This window comes from Cupressus sempervirens, chromosome 8, assembly GCF_028749045.1.
Source record: "Cupressus sempervirens isolate cs-2001-9-10 chromosome 8, ASM2874904v1, whole genome shotgun sequence".
NCBI classification, from domain to species: Eukaryota; Viridiplantae; Streptophyta; class Pinopsida; order Cupressales; family Cupressaceae; genus Cupressus; species Cupressus sempervirens.
This window is the reverse complement of record NC_143125.1, coordinates 220,250,218-220,276,149: the sequence shown is the minus strand read 5'-3', so window position 1 is coordinate 220,276,149 and position 25,932 is coordinate 220,250,218. Positions and strand designations below refer to the sequence as shown.

At 33.9% G+C, this 25,932-nt stretch overlaps 1 protein-coding gene across 4 annotated transcripts in view; it reads right to left on the bottom strand.

The window, feature by feature from the left end:
- Positions 1-12,837: 12,837 nt before the first annotated feature.
- LOC149542284 (P-loop containing nucleoside triphosphate hydrolases superfamily protein) overlaps positions 12,838-25,932 on the bottom strand; it is a 243,515-nt gene continuing 230,420 nt past the window's right edge. For all 4 annotated transcript variants that reach the window (XM_089797271.1, XM_089797272.1, XM_089797273.1 and 1 more), the window contains 2 exons: positions 23,700-23,926; positions 12,838-13,573 (listed from right to left, as the gene is read on the bottom strand). In XM_089797271.1, coding sequence (XP_089653397.1) covers positions 13,319-13,573; positions 23,700-23,926 — 482 coding nt within the window. In that variant the 3' untranslated portion in view covers positions 12,838-13,318. The remainder of the gene's footprint in view (positions 13,574-23,699; positions 23,927-25,932) is intronic.

Sequence of the window (25,932 nt, the reverse complement as noted above, 5' to 3'; positions counted from 1 at the left end):
AAACAAGGCCCCAAGAACATATGAAGGGAGAAAAGACAGACCCAATAAGATGAAAAAAGGGATAAGAGAAAGACCCCGGCACATGAAATTACCTCCACAGAAAAAGACTTATAGCCAAATAGACAAGTTGGTTTTGACTATAGGAAAATAATACTTGGAATATATCATAATATTATCTAGAAATAGTTGTAATTGAGAACGTTAATATTTGAAATTACTTTAATCATTTCTATTCAAGAGGTCTTCACCATTAGCCCCTTTATTCACTAAACTATTTGCTTCTCTATTCCCTTCTTTGTAGACATGTTTGATTCTGGTATCCTCAAATTTATCAATTAACATTAGAGCATATTCCAATTTGGATTAAGTTTCCAAATGAAGTACTTATTTTTCTTACTACATTTGATATTATTTGTGAGTCCCCTTCAATAATCAAATTATGTATACCCATATCCAAACTGAGATTTAGGCCTTTGATCAAGGCTTCTAACTCTACTAGATTGTTTTTTGCTTTCCCTATACTTAACCGATTTGACAATCCAAGAACTATCATTTGAGCTAATTATACAACCTATTCTTGTAGCTCTTGGGTTGCCTCTTGATGCTCCATCCAAAATCATTTTTTTCAATCTTGTTGATGGAGGTTCCCATTTTCATTTTAGTCTTACTTGTTTATTTGATTTTGACTAGGTCATCGAGGGGTTAATGAGATTTTTCTAGTTTTTGTGCATTTCTACATCCCAATCTAAAAAGGACCCTTTTTATTTCAATGTATTCATGATATTATTGTTTATTACTTCTATTATGCTACCTTCCACTTTGTCAAGAAATAAGGTTATTGTAATTTTATCATTAGCAAACATTCTTTTGTTTCTTTCCTTCCATATTTCCCATAGAAGAATAGAAGGAGATATTTTCCACAAGTTACTATAAATCTTGGATTACCCATGTTTAGGCCAACTTTTTAAATGATTCCAAAGGTTATCAATGAATATTGTTGGCCAATTAAGTTTCTGGCATAACCATTGCCAACATGTTTTGGCAAAGGTACATTGAAACAACAAGTGCTTAACTGTCTCAAAATCATTTTCACATAATGAACATCTTGATGGCCTCTTAAATCTCATTTTAGTAAATCTATCCATTGTAAGTATTCTATTTTGCATTGCAACCCATGGGAAAATACTTGTCTTAGACAAGCATGTCGAGTCCCAATATAGGCTAAGAGGGATATCTATCTTCTCCCATAGGTGTGAGTTAATATTAATTTCATATCCCCTTTTGGCACTATATATCCCAATTTTGGAGGCTCCCCAAATCTATCCCTTCGCTCTTTATGATTTTTTTGTCTTTGATTGAGAAATTGCTCAAAAATTATTTCTCCTAGTATGACGAATTTGCCTCTTCTATAAATTTCAACTTCTAACTTTCACATTGATCTTGATTTATTATTGTTTATAGTTACTAAAATTATTTCCTCAAAGATTAGTTAAGGTGTTTTTTATGTTTATGGAAGGTTATAACTATCTAGGGATAGAAGCCCATTCCACAAGCCTTCCCAAAATAATGCCTCCTTGCCTTGACCAATGTCCCATGATAAATTATTGAAAATCGAGGGATAATATTACACATGAAATTCCATATTTTTTAATCCTTTGGGTGGGTTTCTAGTGCAAAATAGAGATAGAGGATTTTCTCTATTTAAATATTTATGAGATAGAATTTTTTCCCATTTGATTTCATGTTCAAGATACATTCTCTAGACTAGTTTCGCTCCTAGAGCTTCATTTTGCCAACTCAAGTTCTTTAATCCTAGTCCTATAAGTTCTTTCGATCTACAAATTTTATCTCATTTTACCATTGCTTTCTTTTTCTTATCTTTTGTCCCTTTCCAAAAAAAAATTCTTAGCTTGTTGTCTAGGTTTCTTTTAATTCCTTTGGGGAGTGGCAGGCGTGACATTTGATACGTTGGGATTGCAAATAATAATGATATTATCATAGTTTCTCATCCAACCTAGGAAAGCCATTTGCCTTTCCATCTTTCCATTTTCTCTATCTAGTTAAATGTAGTTAGATCCCATGATTTTTTTCTTTGGAACCTTTTTTCAGCTGTATTCCTAGATATTTGCAAGGAAAAAGTACCATATTTGTATCCCATAAAATTATAGATGCTTCTTTCCACGTTTGGATGCATATTCAAGAAGCAATTTTTTGATTTTCTGCACTTTCTTTTTGTCACAATGCTTCCATATATGTTTTGATAGTTTTTTTGAAGTTTTGTGCCTCTTCCATTATATTCTCTCCTAGAAGAACAATATTGTCTACAAATTGTTGGTGTATTACTTTAGGTACACCTTCTGTTGTTATGACACCTTTGATTTTCTCCTTTTCTTGAGCCTTTTTTTATTGCTCTACCAAAAGCCTCAACCATAATGATAAATAGGAAAGTTGAGATCAAGTCTCATTGTCTTTCACTGCTTGAAATATTGATAAATATTTTTGGTGTGCCATTGATGAGAAGCAAATTAAATTTTGGGAGTTGAAATACAATTGAAAATTAGATTTATCCATTGGCATGAAAAATTGAAGGCTTCCAAAGTCTTACAAAGGAATCCCCAATCTACTTTTTCATATGCTTTTTAAAGATCTAGTTTCATTAGCATACAAGCTTCCTTTTTTATTTGATTAGAATGAATAATTTCTTGAATTATAATAATTCCATCAAGGATTGATCTACTAGGTACAAAGCTAGTTTGTTCTTCTGAAATAATTTTAGGTAAAACTGTTTTGATTGTGTTAGCTAATTCTTTTGATAGTATTTTATAAATAGTATTTACATAGTGCATTAGGTAAAAAAATCCCTAGGTTCCTCATGGTTAGATTGCTTAGGAATTAAAGTTAGAAAAGTATTGTTGTTCTCAGTTAAGAGTGATCTCAAATTTCTAGTTGCCTTGATAGCCTTCCATAAATCATATCCTGAGATATCCCAACATTTTTGGAAGAAATTTGAAATCCATCAGGAACTAGAGATTTATCTAGATTGAGGTTAAAAAGAGCTTTATTTCTTTTAATGTAAATTTTTTATTAAAAATTTGTTGTCTTCTTTTGTTATTAATTTGGGTATTGCACTTTTCATTTTTTTGGGGTTTGTTAGATTAGAGCATTTGTAATTATTAAATATATATGTGTAATATTTTAAAAATACTTCTGCTATTTGGGTTGGATTCTCCATTACATTTCCTTCATTATTCTTAATTTTCATTATCCATCATATATTTCTATTGTTAAGGGTGGTATTGTGGAAATTTTGTGTATTACAATCACCTTTTGTTAACCAAATCTCTCGTGATTTTTGTTTCCAAGATATTTCTTCTTTTGCTAATATATTTTATTGTTTTGCGAGCAATTCCTTTTCTTTAATGTATTTGCCATTATCCATTCCATCTTTAATTACTTCTTCATTGAGCTTTTTTAATTCTTGTTCATTATCAAGCTTCTCTTGAAGTACATTATTAAAGTGATTTTTATTCCAATTTGATTTTTTTTTCTTTTAAAAGTTTTTATTCTTGGACCCTTCAAATTTGTCTTCTTGCCACCATAGCTTTAAGCTTTTTATAAAATCATCATCTAGAAACCACATTTTCTCACATTTAAAGGGGTTTCTTGATGGTTTTTGTTGTTCTTCTATCTCTATTTTGATTAGGAAATGATCAAAACCACCATTAGATGGGATTATAATATGGATTGCATGATTGAATGTTATTAGATCTCCTTTGAAAATAAATTTGTCCAATCTCTTTATCTTATGACAAAAACTCGATCTTCTATTGTTCCAAGTGTTTACCCCATAAGTTGGTGGAATATCTTTTAAGTTGTCCCTTGTGAACCATTTTCTAAAGTCTACTATCACTTGCGTGATTCTTTGCGACCCTTCATATTTTTCTTCCAAATTTAAAAGGGCATTCAAATTCCCCCCCCCCACTATACATAATTTTTTTGTTGAGTTTTCTTTCATAAAAGTGTTGATTTCATTCCATAATGATTTCTTATTTGTTGTTCAAATTGGTCCATAAAACATTTATGAGTATGAGTCATATATCACTTTTCAAACTAAAGATTATTCCCCCCATCCAATAATTACCTGATACCAACTTTTTAAAGTCTATCTTTCTTAGATCCTAAATTATTCTGATGCCTCCTAAATCCCCTGTAGATTCTACCATCTTTGTTTTCCAGTAGCCTAGTTTATAACTTCATTTTTCTCCCTCCTATTTATTTAATTTAGTTTCTTGTAATAGGATTATTTCTGATTCTAGATTGCACTTAATCAAGCACTTTCTGTTAGGAGCATTTAGTCGCCTAACATTCCATGTTGTGAGCCTCATTGCTCCATGGAAAGGATCTTCCCTTCCTTGCTTTAAGTACATCTTCAATCCTTTTTCTACTTCCTAATTCCCTTGTGGATGCTTCCATAAAAGTTTTGATTGCATTCCATAATGCTTTCTTATTTGTTGTTTGAATTGGTCCATAAACAATTATAAGTATGAGTTATATATCACTTTTATAACTTTTGAGCATTCCCCCCATCCAACAATTACTAGATACAAACTTTTTTAACTCTATCTTTCTTGGATCTTAAATTATTTCGATGCCTCCTGAAGCCCTTGTAGATTCTACCATCTTAGTTTTCCAACATCCCAATTTCTTACTTAATTTGTCTCCCTCCTCTTTATTTAATTTGGTTTCTTGTAATATGATGATTTCTAATTCAAAAAGGGTTTGATTGTGCTTAATCAAGTGTTGTTTGTTAGGGGCAATTAGTCCCCTAACATTCCATGTTGTGAACCTCATTGCTCCTTGGGAAAGGTCTTCCCTTCCTTGCTTTAAGTACATATTCAATCCTTTTTTGATTGTCTGCTTTCCTTGTGGTTGTTATGATCTCTGCAAGCTATTTCCTTCTTTTTTTGTTTGTTACCCACATTTTGGTAGTTCTATGCCTTCCATATTTACAAAAATACCTAGGTTATCTAGATTTGTTTACTACTGCTTCATCTTTTATATCCTCTACATCTTCTTTTAGTTCTTGTAATATCTTTTCACTAATACAATCTTTCATTACTTTGTCAAAATTTTCATTATCTGTTAGTTTCATTTTCTCTTTCTATGCTTCATTCTTATTTTTGTTAAAAAATTCCCAATCTTGTTCGAATGGAGTTTGTATTACAAACTCTTCCCATCACTGATATGTGTCTATCTCATTCATCTCTTAGGTTATCTATATCCTAGGTGTTGAGTTTATCTTCTTGACTAGCTAACCTCAACTTAATTATAAAAGTTTCTACCTCAGGGAATGGACTTTCGGTTGTCTTCTTCTTTCCATCCCACTCTTTGTGATTTTGTGGTGTATTATTGCTCTCAAAAGGGTCTTTTCCATCTAATAGGGTTTCCCAAAATTTATAGGATTTTTGTTTGACCTCTTTTGCTCTTTTCTTTTTCCATAAGTGATGATATTCTCCATATAGTTTCTTATTATAGAATGATTTGGGCTAATTTCTAGGTCTGCAATTTTTAAGTGTGTCCTTCCTATCCTTTCTAAATCTATTTTTTCATTAATATTTTTGGAGATAGATTTTTAATAAGTATCAATATCTTGTAACTTGTTTACCAGCTGACCATGTTCCTGATCTAAGTTGTTTCTAGATTCTTTGTTTAGTCCTTCCTCTAATAGTAGATCCTTAGTATTTTCCATATTTCTTATTTCTTCTCTCATACTTGCATTCACATTATCACACCTAGTTTGTGTTCCATCTAAGGCATCCTTATCCTTGTTAGTTGATTTTTTCTTAGTGTATAGTTCTAATGAGTGAATATTGTTGCTTTCCATTCTATGTGTTCGATTCTTTGTTTTCTCTACATGTTGATAGTCTTTATGAGCTTCATCCCATAGAATCAATTGGTAACTTATATCATTTTGAATTACTAATGTTTCATGCACCAGTTGTCTAAATACAACCATATTTTCCTTTATATCTTCAATATATATGGTATTGAGCCTACATTGCTCACCTTCTTGTATTTTTTTGTCATTGTTGTCCTTGGTATCATTGTATTCATTTATTCCATTTTCCATATTATCATGGTTGTTTTATGTGTTTTCACCTTGATCTTTCCTGCTAGCTTGATTATCTTCTTGAGAAAGGGCTAGGTTACTGTTGAGACTCCAATTTTTATCCATTTCCTCTTCTACTATTTCCCCTTCCTCAATCTCCCTTTCTAGAATGCAAATCATGCTTCCAGTTGGTTTCTAAGTTTGCCACTATTGTCCTTATTTAAGAGTTCTATTGTTGGTACGTGTTGTTGATCCAAAAACTTTTTTGGTTGTTCTATTTCTTTATTCTAATTCCAGTTGGTAGTCATTGGAAATTTTTAACTTAGGTTTGAGTTTCTATTAATATATTTGAAGCTTGTTGTCTCTGAACCATGCTTAGTTTTAGTTTCTATAATAATGATTACATGGATGTGTTTTTCATATTTTGAACAATAGATTATAAATGGATCTATTGGTTATAACTTTTATAGGTTTACATTCATGTTGTTTTGATTTTAAGTTTACTAGGAGTTTAATTTCATTACTGTTCTTATAATTAGTTTCAATACCTAATACTTCACTAATAGAAGTTCCTATGTGTTTTATCGTCTACAAATTTAAAATTTCTACTCATATTGCCTTAATAACAATCCATGTAGGAAGAGTTAATGTTTTAACCTGATCAACACCTTAGTTAGGTTTCCATTTAAAAAAATTTATGCTATAGCCTTTATAAAAACACAATTGCCTAGAAAGAATATTATCTCTAATATTTTTTACCCTTGCAATGTAAATAAGCTAAAGAATTTGAAAGGAGAGAAATACTTACTTATTCACCACAATATTCATAGAGCCACTTCATTAGTTTTGGATCCTTTGCCTCAGGTCCATTGCAGAATGCAAAACCCCCAAGTTATTCCACTCAAACCATTTACCTTTGGTGTGCTTGTTACTTATTATTAATACATTATTGTTGTCACTTCTAATTGTGTGCCTTACACTCTTATCTAGGTTTCTTCTTTCTTTTGTTGTTTTACTTAATTTGCTTGGAAGTTCTTCCTGCATCCTAACCAATTGAGGCTTTACCAAATCTCTACTTTCTCCTGAATTTGGATTTTTGCCTATATTGGAAAAGTTTCTAAAAACTACAGAGGGTTTGAAATTATGGTGGGCATTGTGCCAAGTCCCTGAACCTAGGGCTTCCTTGTATATCAATTTATTATTGGTTTTAAGTTGGCTAAAAATTGCATGGTTTTGATCTTCAGTTTGAGCCTTTCTATTCCTACTACTAAGAGTAACCCTATTAACTTCTGAAATTTTGTTAAAGGAGAACTTACTCACAGAAGTGGATAAGGGTTTATTGAATCTGCTCCTTCTACGATCCCTTTTAATTATTGACTGTGATCCACTTGTTATTAATTTTCTTGTCTTGGATGATTTCATTAGGGCTTTCATTTCACAGCTTCTTCCAATGATGGGCATACTGTAGTTTATTCTGCTCAATTGATGGCCACGTTGAATGTCTCCAAAATTCTGGTGCCCTTCCTATCTTTGAATACTTTGTCTTGGTGAAGATGACTTCCTACTTTCTGCAATAAATTGTTTTTGTTGTCTTGAGAGAGGTGTTGACTTTACAAAGGGTAGATCAATGTCATTTCCTAAGGCTTATCCGAGCCTTCGAACAAGGTTCTAGATCAGAGTGCAAAACATCGAATATGTTTTGCTATGGGGAGCAATTTATTGACCAAATATTTTTCTTTTACAAAGTAGCCCTCGAGCTTTGTGTTCCCTTGGAAGTTCACAATATTTTTTGCTGAGCCATTTTATTATTTATTATGTTATTCCATTTTTATATAAAGGTTCAATTTAGTTTAGTGTTATTGTTAGGGTATCTTATTTTTTGTTAGGGTTCAATTAGGTTTTATACTCAATTAATTTTTATTATTAATTATTATTTCTTATTTATATTTAATTATTAATTATTAAGTTAAAAATAAGTTTTGAAGGGATCTAAAATCTTTCAAAAAAAATCAAATAAGTTATATATGAAAGCCCACCTAAATGAGATAATGTAACAATGTCACAACATGGATTTTACCAACACACTCACACAACTTGATACAAAAGTTGCACAAAAAAGCAAGCAACCCAAAACTAAAGAAATCTTTTGAGATGCAGAGTTCTACATTGTGACCTTATGTTATGGATAAAGGAAGGCAGTCCCTCGCTATCTCCCCTCTCTCCGCCCCCCACCCAACATTGGTTGTGAAAGGAGTCGAGGTAAACAATAATATGTTTCGTTGAATTATTTTTTAAATGTTAAAGAATAAGAAAACAATATTTTAGAATATAGTAATTTATTTTTTTATAATATTATTTAATAGACTTTAAATTCATAATTATAACCGTAGTCGATCATTACTATTGATGCCTTTATTGGCACCCTTACGTATACTAGCCTATCACCGTAGTCGATGGGATGCCTTTACTAGCCTATCATCGCAGTCGATGGGATGACATTTGGAGTGATGATTCTTTTATATTCTAATTTTTATTATTCTTAGCTTCCTTTAAATTAAATATAAATAGATATTAAAAAATTATAATAAGTTTTACATAAAACTTGTAAGTTATTTTCTAAAATCTATTGTCAAGCTACTTGTAAGCTTTGAAGTTACACTATAAATAAACTGCATTATAATTATAAATAAAATGCATCTTAGATATTAATGGTACAATTGCAATATAAGTGTTCCTTCCAAGTGAAAATCTTTTGTATCCAAATTGTAGTGCCTATGCATATTTGCCTCATATTCCCATTTTTAATTTTTTTTTTTTATTATCTTAGTGCTATAATATACTTAATGATAGTGTTATTTTGTAGAGCTACTAAAGTATACAAATCATATTTATGGATTACGAGAAGTGGATGTCTAAATACTAACCCTGTCTTGTGTTTAGATGTTATTGTGCTAATTTATAACACGCTCCATCCTTTGCTCCAATCAAAGTAGGGACCTCCTTTCATGCTTCCACAAACACAATAATAAATGTGTTATATTGAGTATGCATACGGTATTTCATTGAGATGTAGTCCATAGATACCACTTCTTCAATGTCCCTAAAAAATGTAAAGCCAATAACATCAAAGAATATTAGAGCAACATTTGAATATTCAAAGTACGATATTTGTGACATACAAAAGTCTCTTTTCCCAGCACCACATAGGACATAGTTTTTACAATGGGTCGAATTATGAAGTTTTGTCAAAAATTCAACTACAGAGTTTCAAGCCAAAATCATCAGCCCAAATTTCATGTGTGGTGGTTCACATGACTTCATCTCTCATGTGCATGATTGATTCACTTAGTACACATTACATCTAGGTGATGCTCATGAAAGCTAAAGATCAAAAGTGGTCCACACAAACCCATCTCTCATAAGCATGAATGGTCCACTTGGCATTCAATAAATCTAGATAATCCTCACAAAAGTGAAGCATCCAAACATTCCAAGAGGTATTCCATTCTAGTACTACTTCAACTCAAGCACACTTAACCATGAAGTTTATAACAATATGAAGTTCACTTGGCTTTTGACCTCAATTGCAAAACCTTCAACAAGTATTGTGCATCACAGTCCATTTCTAACAAAATTCCTTTTAACAAGAACAGATTTCCACAATTAGTCATAGTAGAGAAATGCATATTCTGGATTCGATTGTGTGCCATATTTTTGCATCAATATTTCGAATCACACTCTGTGATCCATCATTAGATTGAGAAGAGCTATGGGAGATAAATGATTAGTTGCAGACCAATCAGAGAGCTTATCATAATAAAATGACATATTTTTACCATTTACCAAGCAATATTTTCTTAAAAATTAACATAAAACAAAATTATTCCAATTTTCAAGTCCGAAAACCAAAATAAGCAAAATTGCCAAGTAACCAAAACTCTAGTAACAAAATTGAATAGTGTATTTTACAAAAAAAGGAAATTAGTTATTGAGTTGAGGACAACAAAAAAAGAGTTAAGATGACTTTCAAACTCAATGTGGTAACTACTAGTTTTAGTTTGTCATCTTTAAAACCAATACTAAGGAGTCTAAAATAAAACAAGAAGATTTCAAACAATATTAAAGCACCACTTAAAACAATAAAAATGTGTTTAGTACCTTCATTTCCACCATGTTGAGATGCATAAATGATGCAAAATAAAATATTGGGTTTCAATATACATTTCATTCTTATGTAAATGCATGGCTACCCATTTATACTCAAGTACATTGTTTCAACACATGATGGTGTGCGGGAATAATGATTGGAGGAATAGGAAAAACAAAATCAACTCCAATACCAACACTTTGCAATCATTGTCAAGTTTTCAAAATAATGGCTCCAACAATCACTCCAACTCCCTCTATGAATTTGAAATCTTTGGCTTCCACAATGTAACTTCCTATGGATGGGGCCTCCTCTAGGCTTGCTAGGTGTTGGCACTATCTATGACCTACCCTTGGGGACATCATCTATTGTTGCCTCTAATGCTCTATCTCTATCCTAATGTCACTCCCCATGCTAGCATTTTGCTATAGTGAACTATTTCCCTTTTTGAGCATCCTCTTGTTGTCTTTGGAGGCCAACATGGGGCTTCTCTTCCAAGTCCTTTTGCCTCTTTGTTGCTTGGGTTGAAACTCAACTAGTTGAAGCTACCAAAATTCTACAATCCATTTGAATGTATGAAAGCATCAATGATAAAAATTATTGACACAATCAAATCCATAAGCTTTCATGTCTTCAACCAATGCTGGAAATATTGGCATTGTCTGAAGAAAAAATTCTACTTTTAGGGTTGCCGTGGATGGGGCTACCAAATCTATTGCTATTATTCCTCTAAAGGTAAAAACTAAACCCATTTCCTATGCCAAGATCTTCCTTGTGGTGGTATGTGGCCCAAATGCAGTGGATAATGTGGATTCTACCAAGGACATGGCTGGTTTGTAGATTCACTAATCTTTGGCCTCCTACCAAATTTGAATCATAGGATATCAATTTCTTGGCAACCTTCAATTTCTGGTAACATTGAACTTTTCCCTTGTGCAAAGGTTTTTTTATTGCTACATTCTTTTCCGCAGAAAACTACAATTTGGAGCTGAGCAAGTTGTGGGTTTGAGTGAATTACAGTCTTAGCTAAACCTTGGACAATCTCCTACAAGCCTCTTACTAAACTGCTCAATGTGCGCCCTCCCCAATCTTCTACTCCAATTTTGGGATATTTCTTGCTTTGAGGCCATCAAAAACTATATAGACACTTCTTGAATATGGATAAGGCTATGACTTCGTTGGGCTGCTCTTATTTTACTCGTATTTTTCTTGAATTGGATATCTCCACACCACTCCCTCGGGATGTGGTATTCATGGTCGAGGACAAGCCTTAGACCTAATCACTACATGTTGAGGGCCTGCACTTTGGGTGTTGGTGATACTTTTCTACAAGTCATTTGGCTACAAACAGTTCTCTTTCACATCACAAAGATGTTGCTACTTGGGGGAAGGATGCAAATGATCATCATTTGATCATCTGAGCTTTTGATTCTACCTCCAAAGCCTCCTCACAAGCTGACAATGAGGATGGAGCTCCTATTGCAAATCTAGCTGATGCCCCCACTACAAACCATGAGAATACCACTCCGACTCCTGATCTGCCCCCCTCCAGCCATTTGGACCTTTCTTCACTTCCTGCTCCAAGGTTCAGCTTAAAATGCTCAACTTGCTCAACACCTTGGCCTTTGTGTCAATAGTTGTCCATATGGAGTTTCATTATCTACTCCCCCTTGTGGTGTGAAGGCTAAGGACATCGCTAAGACAGTTATCGGATGATGCCGGAAAAGCAGCTCCTCAAACTCGCACTTTTCTCCACGTGGTGAGTGAGCTGCCTCCCACTCTTGAGGAGGGCTACTAGCCTTAATGATTTTGTGTTATTGATTTGCTGTATTTTGTTTTTGACAGCACTTCTGTTCATATGTTGTTAATAAGTTGTCAATGGCCTCTACATGTAAAAGCCAACATCCCTGATTTTGTGTCGTCGTTCTATTTGATGCCTTCAGGCTGTGATTGGCTGCTGATTTTAATAAAAAACAATACTTAGTAGTATGTAGAGTGGCGTAAGTAAATATAACATCAAATTACATGTTAGGTTTCAAAAGCTCTACAAACTAATTTAAGCCTAATTACATTATGATCATGAGATGAAAATTTGTTGTGAAAATCACTCCCAAAAAATAGCTGCCTTGTTAAATGATACTGAATAACACTTTCAGAAATTATTGATGATTACTCTCAAAGCCACAACCAATTCTAAGGCGTGTTTTCTTCTGCAACTTCACAAACATGAGATTTGAAAAAAGAACACTGATGATATATGTTTCTTCCTTTAAGAATAACTTTTTGGGGACAGCAATTGTTGACAGGTTTTATTAAGTGCTTGAGGTATAACTTACAGATTCAAGCAGCCCAACCCCAATGACATTACATTTCAAAAATCACAATCTCCTAAACTCCTAATTTGAAAAAGAGCATTTACTATCAACTCCCACTGTTATCGTAGCATCATGTGCTTCTCTAACACTAACATTGCTTGATAGTGCCTGTTGTGTATTTTTTGGTCTCCATCAATGAAGAAAGTATCAAAGATCAAATGGTTAGTAATCATATCAACTAAAGCTGGACTCGATAGACAAAAAAGTATTTACAGCCATCTCATTTTAAAATTAATATCAAATTGGAACATTAGCATTCCAAGCTTCATTTACAGGTTCCATTCCATAAACTTAATCATTGGAAACACTCACCCGAGGGTATGGCATATTGTGAGAACCCAAGTTAGTGCCGGATAAAGATAATAACAGATTTTTCTCTAATTATCATATTTTGTAGGCATATGAATTCAATACTGTCTAACATATTTAATTTACATATAGAATGTAACTACCACCATTTCATTGAATGCTCAACATAAATTGGTTGACCTTATCTATTGTTGAAGATAAATTAGACATTAATGCCCGTGGTTGTTCCGATGCCTTTATAATTACAAATAGTCAACCTTATTGCAGATTAACATGTGGAATACAGTCACCTCCAACATTTTTTCTGAATCAAGAAGCCTGCAATTGGTAAATACATTTCTCTGCAAAGTAAATTACATTACCATCCCAGAAAGTCCCTCACCTTGACGATGTACCATTGGGAATCGAATCTAATATATAATGACCAAGATTGCCTATCCTGTAAAGATGTACTAACTTCTTGGAAACTTTATTCCGTCCAACTTCGCCCGAATTAGGAGGGACCCTAAAAGCTTTTTGCAAAGCAATCAACTGAGTCTCAATTAGATGTTCAAGGTCATCTTCATTCTCTAAATTACCCTCAAACTCTGAAAATGTTCTAATCAAAGCCTTCTTAACTTCAATGGTATGGTCCTACACAAATGAGGAAGCAATTAGAACTTTGAAATCATTTATCAATAAGAAAAAATAAAAAAATATATGAACATGACTGAAATACTCAAGTATTACATACATGAACAACACTAATACACAAGTAAATATGGTCTAGTTCACTTTGCACCATACAAGTTCAATACTCTTACCTACTTTTGGAGGAAAATTGTGATTTCATTCTTATGTATTAAAATTGCAGGAAAGGTTCATCTCCACAGGCTCTGAGAATTGAGTTTGGAGCAGGATGAACATGAACAAGAAACTAAATCATATTTCCATGTAATCCATGGCTGAGATATCAGCTGTAACATGTTTGATGATTGTCTTCTGACTTGAGTTTGTCAAACAATGACCTTAAATGCTCATCAAGTGTCACATAAACTATGTTTTATTGTTTGTTTGCTATTCCCTCTAAAAGAGACATTCTGCATAAACAAGAAAGTTTACAAAAGCCTAAATATTTTATTTACTCATATTGTAACTCAGAAGATGTCAGTTCTGTTTACGTAGAGGGGCATGGATTTGTGAAAATTGACAGTTTCCTACTCAGCAAGTCTTGCCTAAAAAGTTGCACCAATATAGTTGATGCTCCATAAGTCAACTTGTTCTTCAAACACGTTTAATGCAATTTTGGGCTACCACTCATTGTTATTTCTAATCACGACTTTCAATTCTTGAGTAACTTACAGAAATCATTTGTGGAAGCTTCTTGGTTACCATTTAGACCTTCCCTTCCTTTCATCCTTGAATTCATGGCAAAGCAGAGGTGGTCAAATGAATAAAAATGAGAAATGGCACATCTATTTCCATATGCTTCCAGCATAGTTTGTTGGCTAAATATTTTGTAAGCCATTGTAACCACAACTTACAAAATGGGAACTTTAGGCAATGGTGTAGTGAGACAAGTCTCTCCTCTCAACAACAAGGGAGGCTCCCTTCTTACCGTAGGTGCCTACAACAAAAACTTACCTGGAAATAACAAATGGGTGATTCATGAGATCAATTCCTCTATTTTCAAGAATGATCTTAATACTAACAACAACTATTTGCAATTTAACAAAAGGAATCTACTATTACGGTAATACCGGTGACTTAAGAATTGATGTAAGAACAACCTTAAGGCAGCAGTTATAACTTAACTTGTATGATTGATAGCAAGAACCCAAAGTCTTGTACAAGCAATCTTCTTGAAACAAAAGGAGGAACAGCTAACAAAGCTTAAAGTCTTTGCTCAACTATTTAGATATGAAATTATATACGAAGAAATATAGCTCAAAGTCTTTAAATCTTAGTACTTGCAGCCACTATCAAACTATTCAATCTTGTTTTTGAAAGCTCAAAGTCTTTCAAAACCAACACTAAATTCTCCAATGCATCACAAGGAAAGAAGCAACAAAGATGAATCAATCAATGCAACGTAAGAGACAAAGATTAACTCCAAGTATCACAACTCAAAGTTTGGGAAAAAACTTGCTTCTTTATTCACTTCAAAGATTTGCAACAAGAAATACAAAGCCTTTCTAGTCACAAGCCTGACCACCTCCTATAAAGCAGAAGATGATTATTTACAATGAGCTCTCTCCTTTATATAGGAAAAACGAAGAGAGAAAGGTGGAGGGAAAAGTGGAACAATGTCAACCACCTTGACTTATCTCTAACTACTTTGACTTTATTCAAAGTTGCATGCCTAATGCGATTGTAACTTAACTACATGAGCTGATTATGCAGGTACATGTTATCTCGTATTTACAGCTTAGATGTTCTTTACATGTAGCTTTCCTACTACCATTCTACTTAAAGCATATGAAAAATTGAAATATTCACAAAGTCTCAACAATCTTTGCAAATTTCTACAGTGAGTTCCGCATAATTGCGGCATCGAGCTCACTGGTGTACTCAACAACCATTATGATCCTTCAATATGTGTTGGCTGCCTTTGAAACTTCCTTAATAGAAATTTCCTTTTTGCTTTGTAGCTCATCTAGTGAACACTTCCAGCTTGCAAATGTATTCATTATACTACGATTGAAATGATCCACTTCAAGTTGTAAGCGAATTGCTTTAGTGAACCCTGTGAGAATATCCTCTTCTTTCTTGAGTTCTTCATTCTCAGTGATAACTCCACATGAAAACTTCTTGTAGCATTCGCTGATCATGTGTTCTTACTCACCAATCTTCACTACTACTGCGTTTGCATCCTTCATGAGTTGTTGCAGAACTTGTTCCATGTTAATCATCAAATGCTTGTAATCACGATACGTCTCAACAGATGAGATGACTTCATAATCACATAGACGATCCAAATCAAGCTCCATCATACTTTTCCAAGCATCAAGGTCCTCGTCTAACAATTGTAATTGTCATTTAAATGATTCTTGAATATCACTTAATTGAGTAGCATCTTCCTTTCCCTTCCTCGGCACCCTGTAAATATCACAAATGAGTTGATAACCTTGTGATTCAATGCTGGCCGCCCATTCATCTAAAACTTGTGCTTTCCTTTTGATCTTCTCAGTACAAATATCTGGAATAGATTCAGTACCCGAAGAAGACTTCTTCAATTCCTCAGTGATCCCTAGGAGATGTGTATTCTCCTCTTTGAGTTTTCTCTTCTTGTCCCATAGTTCATCATTCTTTCATGTTAGGAAGTTGAAGGCCTCATATGCTTCTTTTTGATAACCCTACCTAGTTTGTTTACCGAGTTCAACTCTTGTAATTCTGAAATCAGCAGGTTGCATGTCTTCAGTAGATTTCTCCACAAGTGGTTCAGCCACTTCAGCATACTTATTGTGATATTCATCAACCACAACTTGAGAAATTGTCTTGGCTTTTTTATTCTTTGAAATCCTTGGTTTGGTCACTTACCTATCAGACTCCTCAGGTGAGATTTCCTCTTTCTTTTTCTTCTATGTAATAGTACTCAACCTGGGGAGGTTGAAAGAAGATGCATCGACTAAAGCAATAGTCACCATAGTTAACTCTAGATTGCTCTGCATGACAGTAGTGACTATTGTAGGTGCCTCGATTTGAATGGCCATAGGAATAGGGCTACTATGTGTAACTTCAGTCATGAATTGCTCAAACTGAGCTAACATCAAATCAAGCAATGTTGTAGAACGAATAGTGGCAAAAGGAATTTACGAGTATGCATCAAAGACATAGTAATGAGAATCATAGCAATTCATGCGATTCACGTAATTCGGCGATTCGATTCAAGCCAAATGATTTTTTGTGAATCGATGAATTGAATCAACAATAAAAGGTTTATGAAATAAGTTACTAAATTTCAAAGGTTTTTTTAATTTGTCAATTCATGGCCGATTCAATTCTGATTCATGGCGGATTCGTGATTCGATTCAGCCTTGCCAATTCTGATCCAATTCTAATTCTCGTTACTTTGATCAATGACACTTTCATAATCGTACTGATCTCCCCCTGTTTCTAATGCAAGTGCAGCTGAGAACACGGGCAATGCTGAAGTGATGATCATAGGATCCTCAAGAGATGGATGCTCTGCAAAAAACACATCATTACCATGCCCAAGGGTGAATAATGAAAATCATTTGATACTAGTGCTGAATTTGGAAGAGAAGTCGCAACAAGAACCTCAAGAGGACATGAATCCAGCAATTAAGGCTCCTTTGATTTCCTTGCTTCATCATCACTTGAGTCAACTTGAATTGATTGAGTTTCAATTCCCTTTACCTAAAGTACTCTTGAATCCTTTCCTCCTTTGATAGATAACTTGGACAAACTCTGAATAGGAGGTTCAAATGTAGATGATGATGTCCCATCTTTATCTTTACCCTTTATTTCAAATCTCAAACCGATCGAACCAGCAACATCAAAGTCTTTTCCAAGCTTTATTGTAATGCATTTGAGACCCCTTCTTTTCATCGAAGTGTTGGAGTAAGCAAGAATAGACTGAAATCAATCCCAAATTAAAGTACTTTCCTTACACAACCGTGTCGGACGAAGTATGGGTAACTTCACATCGTGCTGAAAATATTTAGGATCTAGGATTTGACCGTCATCTTCAAATCCAGGAGGGATTGACGCCAAGTTGAGATCCACAATCTGCTTCACAGTCAACCGAGTATAGTCCATGCATCAAATCTCCACCTCAGTGCATACATCAATCCAAAGATCTCCTAGACGATGTATGTGTAAGAACTACTTCCTCATCTTATCATGTAGCCCTCTCCAGCCAAAACAACTCCTAGCTGCAAATCTTTTCAGTGTGATCCTTTGGAGTTCAAATTTCATGTTCTTTGCTTTAGCCACAGTATCCAATGAGTACCCACCAATCTTCAATGGGTTACGTGATGAGATCCCCACTCCTGGCTGGTGCAAACTGGATTAATAAGTCTATATCTCCATGAGTTGTCTTTCCAATTCTCTGAGTATAATTTTATCAGTAGGATACCTTGGCAACATGTATGACTTTCCTTTGAAGCATCAAACTCACAGGTAGGTGAAGTTGGGAAACTGAAGGAACAAACAACCATATTCATTACCTTATTCCATGCTTTATCAGAGACTTGCTTGTTTGGGAGTTCTTTATCAAATAAGTACATGAAATGCCCAAGGAAGACATCCTAAACCCTTCGGAAGTGTATTCAACTTTGCTTCAAAGGCAACTGCTCATAGTACTCCCACACATGAGCTATAGATTTGTCATTTTTTGTTGATAAACTAGAAAAAGTACCTAGGGCAGCAACAATATATACCATGTAGGAGTTATGTTGAACACACTGGTAGACAACATGTTCACCAACTGCTCACATCACTCACTAATTCAACCCAACACACATTCTTTTTTTACCTTACCATGAGTGAGATGTATTTATACATCTAGGGTTCGAAAGTGTTTGAATCCTTGAGCCCTGCCAAGCGATTAAGTAATGCAATGAAGTCATTGATTTCCTCCTTGAAATCACATTAGCACACGCCCTTTATTGGCCATCTAACAAGGTTTGGCCTCTTAGTGATCAACCCGTTATCATTGACGAACTTGGTACAATAGGAAGTATCCTCATTCCACTGCTCCATAGCCTTTTGTATTATAATGTTTGTAACAACTGGAGTATGAGGAACATAAAAAATACGATCAATAGTCTCAAGGTCAAGACTAATGATAGTATTCCCATCCTAACCTCTGATGGTTCGAGAGGGTGCATCAAAATGTTTAGCACATGCAAGAATGAATTCCGGCTCATGTGCTGCCAAGGGTAAAGTAGACAAGAAATGAATATGATTCTGCTTGATCCATGTCATATTCTCAGTAGCTTCAGCATCAACTCTTGCTAGGAAATCTTCAATGTTCATGTGAGATATATCAATTTCCCGCACTTCATCACAGTAGTAAGTTACTTGTGATGGTGGAGTGGAATTATGATATTGATCGTATTCATACTTCATCTTTTTTTTGTCTTTGCCCTTTTCTGGAGTAAGTTCTCTTGACATTGCAAAATGGTGCACCTGCACAACCGTCACATGAAAATCCCATAAAGTAAGAACATCTTCATGCAAAGGACCCATAACAAGATTTTGGGTGTGAAAACATGGGTTTTGAACAAGATATAGATAGGGAAAATGGATGGAATGATTAAGGACAGAGAATGAACAAATGGGTCATGCTTAGAATGGCTAAAATATGAGTAAAATAGAAAAAAACGAGTTTTTTGGAGTGAATTGCATATGTGACTAGCAAGCTTGGAATTAAGTGAGCAAGGGGGAAAATGAGTAACACATTGAGCATCTCATGTTTTGACAAGTACAAAATGTAAAACTCTATCCGGTAAGCATGTGGGAGAAACTTCAACCATAAGGCAACCATATGGAAGTGCATGAAATGCGTAATGGTGGGGTTTTATCTTGCATTCACATGTAAGGGAAAAATGAGCTTGTCTTTCTTTTAAGAACGGGATTTTACACTTGACTACATATGCAAGAAAGATGAGACCTTGCATATGCATCTTGGAGAAGAAGACGGAAGATAGAAGGAGCAATTTCATATACATAAAGGAGATAAGAATCTGACAAAGATTTGCAAGAACATTCAAATGCCTTTAGAAAAATGACCAAGGAAATTCACCTCAACTCCACCAAGAACGAGAAAAACAAGTCTTTATCCAAAACTTGAGCAAATCTGAAATAAATCCAAGAGATTTGGGATTTTAGATTTGTCCACAACCAAAGACTTAAATAGATTTTGAAATCCACACAACATGGTTTGAATTTCGACATGTGGAGTTAGATAGAGAAATGCAATGCCCAAAATGAGCTTGTCTTTCTTTTAAGAACGAGATTTTACACCTGACTACATATGCAAGAAAGATGAGACCTTGCATATGCATCTTAGAGAAGAAGACGGAAGATAGAAGGAGCAATTTCATATACATAAAGGAGATGCGAATCTGACAAAGGAAATGACAAAGATTTGCAAGAACATTCAAATGCCTTTGGAAAAATGACCAAGGAAATTTACCTCAACTCCACCAATAACAAGAAAAATGAGTCTTTATCCAAAACTTGAGCAAGTCTGAAATAAATCCAAGAGATTAGGATTTTAGATTTGTCCACAGCCAAAGACTTAAATAGATTTTGAAATCCACACAACATGGTTTGAATTTGGATGTGTGGAGTTGGTTAGAGAAATGCAATGCCCAAAATGTGGAACAAACTTTGACCTAGCAACTCCAAATGCAAAGGCATAAAAATGGCGTCTAGGGCATAGATTGGATTGTTAAAATGATGAAAAACAAGTTGGAAATCGAAAACCCTTACCTTAGAACGCTTTCTTGAATAGATTCAATGCGAAAATGCAAGTGAATGCAAGGTGTTTCGATGGAGATCAAGCCCAAAATGGGCTGTTTTTGCCCAAACACACGTATTGGAAAAACATGCACAAGGTATCAAAATCACTGCTTTCTTTTTCTAATAAAGATCCTGCATTTCGGGAAAAAAACATTGTTTTGAATGGATACGGAAAACAAATGCATTTTAGAAAAGTCTTTACATATATTGGTGATATGAAAATCGCCACCATATGTTTAAAGAGAAAAACAAAATTTGAGATAGCAAAAACATGAATTCTTACCCATGTAAAGACACCAAAAATCACCACCATATGTTGACCATTTCAAGTGATTAATGGATAATGCATTTTTGGAGAGTAAATACATACATCAAATAGATATAATAGCATGAAAATTCGCCACTTTTTCCCTTATAGAGGACAATGCATTTTAAAAGGTCAATAACATGTGTTTAAAAACATGTATTTCCACTAAAAATCGCCACTCCTTATAACGTATTTTATACAGGTTTTTGCATGTTTTGATAGATGGAATCTCTTGAAAAAAGGCCACTTAAAAGAGATAGATAAACGACTTAGTGGAAAATGCGATTTTAGAAGCCATTAACAAACTTCTTTTAAAACATATGCAATAGGCTTCAAAATCACCACTTTTGGAGTAAGCTAAAGGGAACAATGTATTTTTAATCATCAACATATGTATTTGGGTCCAAAATCACCACTTTAATGTGGATAAAAACTTCAATTTACATTTACATTTACAAGTTATAAAGATATGCAAATGAATTTCAAAACCCACTTGAATGGCAATTTAAAAATACGTATGCATTTGATTATTAAAAATGAAATTTAAATACAATAACGTATGTAACCATATTTTAAAAGTACACTTTTAATGATGCTGGGACTTCAAATTTATTGGGAGTAGATTTTAATGAAGTATTTTGCATGTGGATATATGCAATATGAAATAAAAATCCCACTCTACACACTTAAGTTGTCTAATGTAATTATATTTAATATCTAACTATAGTTTTTAATAAAGTAACATAAAAAATAGTCAAGAAATAAGCTATTTTCATAGAACATAAAAAACTATGGTCAAATTTATTTAGAATGAGTTGAAATTTTAAAAGGGACCACAAAATCCACTTTAAAAATTAAATATAACTTTATGTCATGTAATTGTCAATAAAAAACCCACTTTTACGAGGTTTTTATTAAACATATGCAGTTGACTTGAAAAACCCCATTTTTTTCCCTATAACTTGTGCTAGACAACCCTGATTTGGACCTAAGTTAGCTCAAATCAAGCAAAATTCCAAGGGCCACTCACCTAAGGCAAAAACAAGACCAAAAACTATTTACAATGCAAAGAAAAACAAATAAAAGACATGAAAATTCACCAAAAAAAGAGTGTTTGCAGTGCAAGAAGGAAAACTTTTACCAGCAAACAATTAGCGATAGTCTTGACAGAAAACCTTCAAAAGAACACATAGATAAGACTGCACAAAGAACAATTCAGTGATAATGAATTATTTTCATGATGCCTCATCAATGCGTTAAAATAAAGACGATGTGTCTACGAATCCATGAGAAAATTGTGTAAGGTTGCCTCAATTTTGTGATGCCAAAATTGAGGACAACATAGTTACAACCGCGCTTCTCATGTCTCTACAAGTCATTCTCCTTTTTGAAGTTTGACACAGATTCCACAATTGGCATCTTATGAGATTTCAGCTACTCGTCTGACTCCAAGTACTTCCCACCAATATAAGGAGCACACTTTTCTTTAAGTGTACAAAATCAAGGCATCGCATGACTTCCATCAAGTACATTTATCTTTAGCTTCAACTAGACGGCTAAACTTTTCAGCTCTCTTTAAATCTCCCAGTTCAACATAGCATCCATGATAATAGATGCTGCCAATGATAGCCAGGTCAAGTTATAAAAAAACAATCTCACTTGGCCAATCCATCACTCATTGTAAAGATAAATCTTAGACTTTCAGTATCCATTGATTGATGATACCTTGATAGTCAGACTCACATTAGTTGAAAGAAGCAAGGTACTACTTGGTTTCCCATGAAAGAACACTTCCATATTTCTGAAGGATATATCAGAAAGATGCAATTGCCTAAGTGATATTATGATGCACTTCAAGTGTGCAACCACATGCTGGGTTTAAGAGGAGAGAGGAGTAGTACTGTCAGGCACACCTGCATAGGTAAAAGACTAGATGGCCTTAGGAAAACCTTCTCCTTTCATATTTAGCTTTAACCGAAACCCCACAAGGGATTATTGGATTAATTCTTCTCATCAAAATAAGAACGAAATTGTGTCTTAAAGTGATTCTAACAGGGTCACACAGCTGCATATCTTGCACTTCCTAAAAGCTAAAGCCATGGAACAGAAAAACACGGTCATTATAGAGGACCTCAAAGTCATGTGACATACAAGGACTGGAAAGACAGCACCGCACTCCAATTACAAATATATCATTTTTTGCTAAAAGATATTACACTAGCTGCTAGTAAGCTATAGTTAACTTTGCAAATCAACTCAAAGACTGAATAACTAAGCAGATTCTGCAGTCATTAGCATTAAAAGTATGCTGGTTGACAAATGCATACAGGAAATCCCAACTCAAATTAAAGAATGAATAATGGAAATATTTAGAGAATTTAAGTTGTTTATATATCTGGAAAAGTACAATTTAAATTGAGCATAGAAAAATATATACAGTGCAAATCAGGTGCTCCAGAATTTATTGGAACATTTGTATTGCATGCTTAAGAATATAAACTTAAGCTATAATATGAAATACATAAAAGCCCGAAAGACCATGCCATGAGATATGTAACTTCTCTTGCTCACAACATGTGACAGCATCCCAACAAAGAAATATGGTGATTGTAAGAAATCCATAAATCTACACTCCAATTATCTTTGGGATTATGAATGATTTTTTTTGGGTGGGAAAAGACAAATTTTAAATTCATAAAACCATCAGCTATCATTTCAACAGTTCATGTGATCCATTTTAGTCCACTTGCTAACATCCATAGATACTTTTAATGTTAATCCAACTTTTATTATTCATTTGCCTTTAAAAAACCCATAGAAACAATAATCTTATCATACAAAGAAAAAAAATATGAAAGAAAACGAAAGAGAAACTAAAGCAACAGAATTACAGAGTTGTGGGCAAATTCAAATATCACAAAGCACTTCTCTTGTTATACTATCAAGATAGGTATGTAAATGGAATGGCTTGGGATTTACCTCTGTGTAAATCATTCTATGTGATTTTACATTCTTCTTTTTCTTTTTCTGATGCAGAGAGACTTCAGGTCCATCACCTGTCAGATCCTCTGAAAATGTATGAGTGGAATCTTCATGTCGTTTACCCTCCAAGTCTTTCCAATGTAAAGGTATTTGGCGGGTGTTTAGAATTGCAAGTAAGTACTGAGCAAGCCGATCCTCACCAACAATAGAATCTTTTATAGCTCCTACAATATCCAACTAAGTGAATTCATGACCATTCAAAATCATCTAAAAATGCCTCAATTAAGAATACAAGCATTCACAAAATAAAAATTATAATTTAGAAAAAAACAGTGTTCCGGGAATGGGAAGAAAAAGACCCTTCCTTGTCCCCTTTGTGGCAGATTTTAGGGCAGATTTTAGGAAGTGCCACAGGACATATCTCAAGGTGGGGGATGTTCCCTAGAAGCTCCTCATTTATGGGGGCGCCCAGTGAGATGGCGTACCATCCCCAACATTCCCCTGATATCCCACTGAAACCTTGATGTTCCTACCAATTTGCTTCCCAGCCAATGTTTTTTATTCGATTCCAAAACAATGAAGACTGCAAAAGTGTGAGGTTCATATTCAATGACATGTCAATCAAGAAAGGAGGTTTATGACTGGAAAGATAAAGATGTGATTACTCAGGACAATTAACTGGTTATTGTAAATCTGTAAGACTGGATTTGCTTCTTTGTCTCAAGGATTTGGATCACCAATAAATTAATAATTTTGACTAGCAGTTAACCTAGTCTTTGCATAGGATGGCTTTGCTGATGAGACAGCTGATTTCAAATTTTCAAATAGGGAATAACAAAAAATAAATGGTTTGATATTGCTTCTGGATTACACCATGTGAGTTTTTAAAATTTAATCAACAAATTGGATCACACTCCATGATCCATCATCATCTTTTGTCTCTCTTAGCTCTCTATCTTGATGATGGATCATGGACTGTGATCCAAAAATTTGATTTAAAAACTTGCAAAGTGTCTAAATTTAGAATATCAAATAACTTATGGATTGTGGAAATCTTATATCAGTAAAAATTATATGGGATTCAAGCAAACCTTTCAAGTGAAGTTTATTACAGCAGCTTCAACAATGCCCTCCAGGTCCCGTCCTTTAACTTTGTAATGCTAGCAACTATTATGATATCCGTATAAATTATAATATATTAACCATTTTATTTATCAATTATCAGTTATCATTAACATTTATGATTTGACAATTGACATTGTTATCAATCACCAGCTGCATAATATATATATCATGGTTATGGGGAGACCTGTCTCCCCCCTAAAAGACACGTCTCGGAGACTTTTTGCATCTCCGGAGACTTTAAAAAAGGTTAGAGACTTCATAACGAAGTCTCTCTTAAAGTCTCCCCGTGTCCTAATCCAAAAAGTGAAGTCTCCCTGAACTCTCTTGATAAAAAACAAATGTAAAATATAACATGAAATTATTTTATGCATTTTAGCCCTCATTTTAATGTTTTTTAATGTAAAAATTAAGACCAATGACAATTTAAATGATTAAATCACAACCTTGTGGAGTAGATGATAGACCATCAACATACAATTAATAGATAGATTTCTGGTTTTTGTTTACTGTACTAAGTTTGTTTATTTTTGTTTGCATATTGGCTATTTATCATCAAACTATACTTTTTTGAAATTAAAATTTGAATATGTAATGATAATCTTAGTGAATATCAATCTGATACGATGATGATCATATGCAATATTCAGAAAACAAGTATGACTATGAGATACAGTAATGTGATTATGTGAGTTTCAAAATATTTTACTCTATATCAATGTGACATTACTATTATTATTTACTTTAGTCTTTTAGTTTTACAATATTACTAATTTGTATTTAGTTTTAGACCACATAAAATATTAAAAAGAAATTTTTGTCTCCAATTACCCCTGTCTCCTATTGTTGGAAAATTGCCGTACCAATACGGGAGACCTCAAAGTCTCCCAATCTCCCGGTGACCTTTATATATATACACATCCATCCGCCTGCCAACCCTGAAATTCAGGAAAGGAATTTGCCACCCGCTCAAAGAAACACTTGTTAAAATGAGGATTGTTCAGCCTGTAGGTGGACAACCAAAAAACATATAATCAATGCAAAATAATATTCATTTATCAAATGCTTTCCGTACACAACAAGGATATTTCATACAATGACAATGATG